General features: G+C 34.4%; 1 protein-coding gene across 4 annotated transcripts; it reads left to right on the top strand.

Annotated features, from left to right (window-relative positions):
• Positions 1-277: 277 nt before the first annotated feature.
• Positions 278-3,417, top strand: LOC129311880 (uncharacterized). Of its 4 annotated transcripts, XM_054954354.1 has the most exons (7): positions 278-351; positions 678-760; positions 840-938; positions 1,090-1,565; positions 1,692-1,790; positions 2,068-2,483; positions 2,672-3,417. In XM_054954354.1, exons 4-7 carry the CDS (start codon positions 1,142-1,144, stop codon positions 3,284-3,286), a joined length of 1,554 nt encoding a protein of 517 aa, XP_054810329.1. In that variant the 5' UTR covers positions 278-351; positions 678-760; positions 840-938; positions 1,090-1,141; the 3' UTR covers positions 3,287-3,417. The 4 variants fall into 4 exon arrangements, with proteins under 4 accessions (XP_054810329.1, XP_054810332.1, XP_054810328.1 ...); XM_054954357.1 differs by lacking the exon at positions 840-938; XM_054954353.1 differs by having other exon boundaries at positions 840-1,565.
• Positions 3,418-5,987: the final 2,570 nt, after the last annotated feature.

Here is a 5,987-nt window from a genome sequence, read left to right as displayed (position 1 = left end):
CGAATTTTTCTTTTGATAGGTCTATCCAAAAAATATCTAAAATTATAATTAAAATACTTTATCCTCAATTTTAATTTAACTTATATTTTTGGGTTATGATAAAAATCAATGGAGGTTGAATCTTTATTAGGAAAGATATCACGTTTAGTATCCAATAATATCTTCAAGATTCTCTTCAATTTGATGCATGTGGGGCCCCAAAGGGGGAAAACAACAGCAGAGTACTCACTAGAGGTACTTTGTATATATATTGCGTCGAAGACATTGCAGTGACACATTTAAACTCGACGACGGTTTTGGTGAGCTCTAGAATTTCAACTTCCTGATCCATCCAAGCTTTTCTAATTTCAGGTAATTAAATCTTCGTCGGTTGCTGTTGCTTTATTTCTTTCATTCTAGTCACTGTTCTTTTATATTCTGCATCTATTTCAAATTTCATCCCAATGTACTTTCTTCCCCTTTCTGTGCCCCCTATAGCTCCTATTTCTGCTGCTAGCTGCTGCTTCATTTCTTCACAGTAACAGTTATTTTTAACTAGAGAGACGGACTTTTTTTTTTTTTTTGGGGAAAGAAAAAACCTTGGTGACTTTTTGTGATGCTTTCTTCCTAGTTACTGTAATTTTATCTTGAGAGAGAATTCACGTATTGATGCTTGAAACTGTTTTGTTGTTGTTTAGAATCTTGCGTGGTTGTTTAAGCACAAACCATCAGATCCAGGAAGTCGCCCTTGCAATTGCTTGCCCCTACATTTAATCCACATGTAAATTTCTAAACCTCTCTTTTCCTTCACCTTACACCTCGCAGTACATTTCTTCATCATCATTTTAGGGAAATGGCAGAAGCAGAAGTAAGATCCAGAACTGTACCAGCACAACAGCTTCAGAAGGCTGCTTCAGCTCAGATTAGGAGGCCTTATCTCCATCTTTTGGATGATCCACGTACTCTCTCCCTCCCCCCTTTTCCCTGTGTGTATGTAATATATAATAGTAAATAGACTTTTAATCATTTAGTACCTTTAACTAGCTCACTCTATTTCTCACGTTGAATTCAAATACCTCATTTATGACCATCCATGCTAACTTGATTCAGAAGAGCGAAGAGATAAGTACCTAAGGTATGTGTTCCCCTTCGCAAAGCAGCCATGAAAGGTGATTGGAAAGCAGCGAAGAACATCTTAGAGAAAGATTGGACTCTAGTTTCTGCTGCCATAACCATGCGTTGCGCGACAGTTCTCCATGTGGCCGCCGGAGTGAACCGTGCTCGCTTTGTCGACGAGCTGGTGAAGATCATGAATCCAGAAGACTTGGAATTGCAGGACGTGAATGGGAACACTGCGTTTTGCATCGCTGCAGCTACTGGGAATTTGCAGACTGTCCAGATAATGGAGAGAAAAAATAAGAACTTGCCAACAATAAGGGGTTGCGGAGGAATCACTCCTCTTCACATAGCTGCTTTGCAAGGAAAAAGTGAAATGACATGGCATCTATACTCTAAAACTGTGCAAGATTTTGAAGATACTGACTGGATTTTACTGTTATTCTATTGTGTCAGCAGTGGAATCTATGGTTGGTATATTAAACAAACAGATGAAAGCATATTTTCAAGGAAATAGTTTGAATACTGATATCATATCTTGCTTGACACTTCTTCAAGAAATAATCATGACTTCATTATTTCATTCCTTTGCTCAGATTTAGCCTTGCAGTTGCTTGAGAAGATGCCAGGTCTAGCTTTTAAGAGGGATCAAGCTAACGAGACAATACTGCATAAGTTGGCTCGAAAGCCTTTAGGCAAGCGAATTCTTTACTTCTCAATTTCTTGCACAAAATGATCAATCAAAGCTATAAATTAATTTGAACAATTGGCGCAAGAGAATTTAGTTTTTTTTTTTAAATACTACAGCAGATTTACTTGTAATTAGAAAGAAATGGTGATGCGTGATGAGAGAAAACACAACATTATTTTTTAGTAGTAGTTTGTGAATTTTCTTTCAAAATATTTTCAGTTTTTCTTTTAAGTCTTAACTCAATTTCTCAATTGACCCAATGGTCAAATTGTGTTTCTTAGGTTCGAAACAAAGTCAGCAACTTCAACTTGTAGAATGCTTGTGGAACATATTTCTTACTCGAGACGACAAGGAGATTTTAGGCAACAGCAGAGTACCTTCACAAGTAGCATTTAATGCAGTAGAAGTAGGAAATTTTGGGTTTCTGGCTGAGCTTTTAAGTACCTATCCTGAGTTGATATGGGAAGTTGATGAAAGAAATCGAAGCATAATTCACATTGCCGTTTTGCATCGTCATGCTTATATCTTTAATCTCATACATGACATTGGCCCAACCAAAAATTTTATAGCAAGTTTTTTGGATAACAGAGATCAAAGCAACTTATTGCATATGGCTGCAAAATTAGCACCACCAGATCGACTAAACTCAATTTCTGGAGCAGCATTTCAGATGTCCCTTGAGTTATTATGGTTTGAGGTATGTTGCTAGCTAGTAACAATAAAGTATATCTAGGAGTTAATTAGCTTTATATTTACACTAGGTGGACCCTCATTAATTATGCGAAATTTGAGAAATCAACTAAGGCATGTAAATTAAATAGAAAAATTTATTATTGATGTTATATTTTTACACTGATGTTATTTATATGTCCTCTAACATGGAAGGAGGAGAAGAAGATATCGCCACCATCATTCATGGAGATGAAAAATGGTGAAGGCTTGACTCCTAGCCAGCTATTCACAAAAGAGCATGAAGGATTGCTAAGCAAAGCAGAAACATGGAAGAAGGGAGTAGCAAACTCTTGCATGGTTGCTTCCACTCTTATTACTACTGGAGTGTTTTCTGCTTCATTCAATATACCAGGCGGTGTCAATGACAATACGGGAATCCCGAATTACTTGCAAAAGAAATCATTCCTGATATTTGGCACGTCTAATGCAATGGCATTGATCTCATCCTCAACCTCCACCGTCATTTTCTTGTCTATCATCATCTCACGCTATGCAGAGCAGGAGTTTTACAAGTCACTACCATTTAAGTTGATTTCTGGATTGGCGGCACTTTTCTTGTCCATAATAAGCATGATGATGGCATCCAGTAGTGCCTTCTTCGTTACATATTATCATGGTTTAAACATGGTTCCTAACTTTATTTCTATTCTTTTTTTGGTGCCCATATCCTTATTTGCAATTTGGCTATTCCCAGTCTGGTATGATATAGTCTATTTTACATACTCTTGCAGGGCACTTTTTCGGCCAAGTAAGCATATGCTTTACTAAAAACAGTATGTAGTTGTCACTTTGAATGATGGATCTCTTCCTATAATGTACTGGCATATATAGTCTAAGAGTCGTGAATTAAAAAGGATATTCCGCTTTTCCATTTTATGATTGGAATGCACCTCTACATTTTTGTTATGCTTAATTGAATCTTTATCTTCTATCACATTCTACACATTCTTGAAGAGAGCTCAACCATCTGTTACATTCTAATCAACGAAGTCCATACATAGAATAATCCACATTTATTAACATATGCCTAAGCTTGTATATATAGTTGCATATAGCCATCCAAATACAAAAATTGATTGATACAAGGGCGGAAGTGAGATCGTGCTAATTCATGATAGAACTTAAAATACAAACAAGAAATGAAATAAACAAAGTGAAACGAAATAGAAGAAAGGAAATAACATGGATAATGATGAAGGAAAAAAATTCCTGTAGCACGTACTTTTAGCAACCTTAACCTTTGAAGGCACTATAAGAGTTTATCTAACTCTTGGTCACATATTTTATTTACCACAAGATGGATACCCACAAGCAAGCACAGCTCGCAACACTGAGTTATAAACTTTAAAGAGAAAATTCTTATTCATAAACTTATTTTGAAAAAAAAAAATACATAAGATGTGGCTTCCAAAAAACCGAATCGGTCATTGAATCAGCCAAGGTTAGGGGTTCAATTGAGAGTCAAACTAGAGTCATACCAGTCATTAATAATCAATATATATTCAAGACTTAATATTTTATACAGAACAACCTTCATAGCTTCAAACCAGTAGGCAATTAATATGAAATAAAACTTGTAAAGTTAAACTCATTGGTGCAGCACCTCTTTCTCAAAAACAAGAAGAATATGTCCACATCAAATATTTATAATCATAATTTTACTCCCTAGTTCTTATACTTATTCCCTGAAAAAAAATATATATATATCATGTGCAGGCAATTCACCTCTCAACTTTCTTTATTCTTTTCTGTGCTTCACCTTTTCATTTCCGCTACTTTCATTCTTCCATCCTTGTTCTATCATTTGGCATCTTTCATTTTATCATCTTTAACAAATTTACTTTATTGTTTGAGAGAGAGTCCTACAAAACCTAGGAGGCAACTTTCTTCTTTGACTGTGTTTGGTCATCATTCTTCGTGTTGTTGAGTACACTACATTATAGCAGCCACTGCTTCCTCACTTTCTTTGGCCAAGAAGGATGCCAAAATCAATGGTGGGAAGATTGTTGATGAGTTTGAGTGTACTAGTAAGGGTGCAATCAGGATTGGTTAAGTGTGCCAAATGGATATCTATAAGCAAGCACAGCTCACAACATAGAGTTATAAACTCTAAAGAGAAAATTTTCATTCATAAACTTATTTTGAAAAAAATGCATAAGATGGTGCCTCATATTTATAGGCAAAAGACAGAAGACTCAAATGAAAAGCCTAAGCCTAGAAGACAAGTCAAGGGTGGCGTCTCCTCTTGCAGAATTTAGGAAGGTTTTCTAAATCATGAAGATTCAACATCAATGAGTAAATAGAAGACTCCCTTGACTTTGCTAAGAAGCTAAAGACTTGAATCCTAAGCAATATCAACTAATAAATGCTACGTGATCAAGAAAAGATTCAACACATGTTGCATATGCTGAAAAACAAAATAGGAAAATAGTCTTGCAAAACACATGCTCAAGAGGAAATAGGAAACTAAGCAACAAAAGTCAAAACCCTAATCTATGATTAAGATGTTGGGTTTTTGAGTGCACACACAGTGGAATAAAACTAAAAATTTTCTCAAAAACCCAAAAAGGATCCATCAGCTTTGCTTAAATCAAATTGGAGAGATAGAACTTACTAAATTGATTGAGATATTCAATCTTCTAATCTCTATTTAGAAGCTTAAATCATAGGTGTTACTCTTCGAATGAACACCCTCTACTAGTATTCACATGAATGAGACCACAAACATGAACCATGTGCTAGCACCTTATCTTAAACTACAACTAGTCCTTGCCATCCAAAAAGTCTCACGTATTTGCATTGTGTAACTTAAGTGAAAAATGCCCTATGCTTTTCTCCTAAGTTTTTCTCTCTTTATAGGTGGTTTTTTAAGGTTTTCATCTCTTAAAAAACCCTTGTCTCCTTATCTATATAGAGGTTGGCTCTAAAGTCTCATTGAAAATCCCTAATTTAACTTAAATCACATATTTAAATTAAATGCTATTTTATCCTCTCATAAGATTCTATTTGAAAAATTATGTATATCATATATACATTAATTTTCATCCACCAATATCTTTAATAGGATTTTATCATTGTATTTGGGAAATCTTTTTAATTATGAACTCTTTCAAATATATCATATTTCAAAATAAATCTTCTAAAGATTTTAATTCCAAAATTAACTTTAATATTATTATTCTCAATAATAATAAAAATTATAATTTTACTATAAGTAATATTATATACTTCTAATTCAAATTAGAATATCTTTTAAATTTGTTCTATTTCAAAAAAATATAAAACTTTCTAAATTAAATGAAGATATTTTTTATTCTCTAAATCTAAACACTTTTTAGATTCAATGAATCTAGACATTTTAGTTCATGTTAGCTCATTCTTGTGTGCACCCTATAGGCTCCTACAATGTTCGCGGTGGGCCTAAACTACTCTTTTGGCTCACAAGTCATAAGTGATCTCTAGTAAGATA

The sequence above is a fragment of the Prosopis cineraria genome, unplaced genomic scaffold (assembly GCF_029017545.1).
Source record: "Prosopis cineraria cultivar Desert tree isolate PC_DT_omini unplaced genomic scaffold, ASM2901754v1 PC5, whole genome shotgun sequence".
In the NCBI taxonomy this organism is placed as follows: Eukaryota; Viridiplantae; Streptophyta; class Magnoliopsida; order Fabales; family Fabaceae; genus Prosopis; species Prosopis cineraria.
The sequence above is the reverse complement of the archived record's forward strand: the minus strand, read 5'-3'. Positions and strand labels throughout refer to the sequence as shown.

Bases quoted from the DNA above. Each gene is read 5' to 3' on its own strand.
- LOC129311880 (XM_054954357.1), top strand. From the start codon at position 1,142: ATGAAAGGTGATTGGAAAGCAGCGAAGAACATCTTAGAGAAAGATTGG. The intron at 1,791-2,067 runs GCAAGCGAATTC...TGTGTTTCTTAG, and splicing joins GTTGGCTCGAAAGCCTTTAG to GTTCGAAACAAAGTCAGCAA. The intron at 2,484-2,671 runs GTATGTTGCTAG...CTAACATGGAAG, and splicing joins TTGAGTTATTATGGTTTGAG to GAGGAGAAGAAGATATCGCC.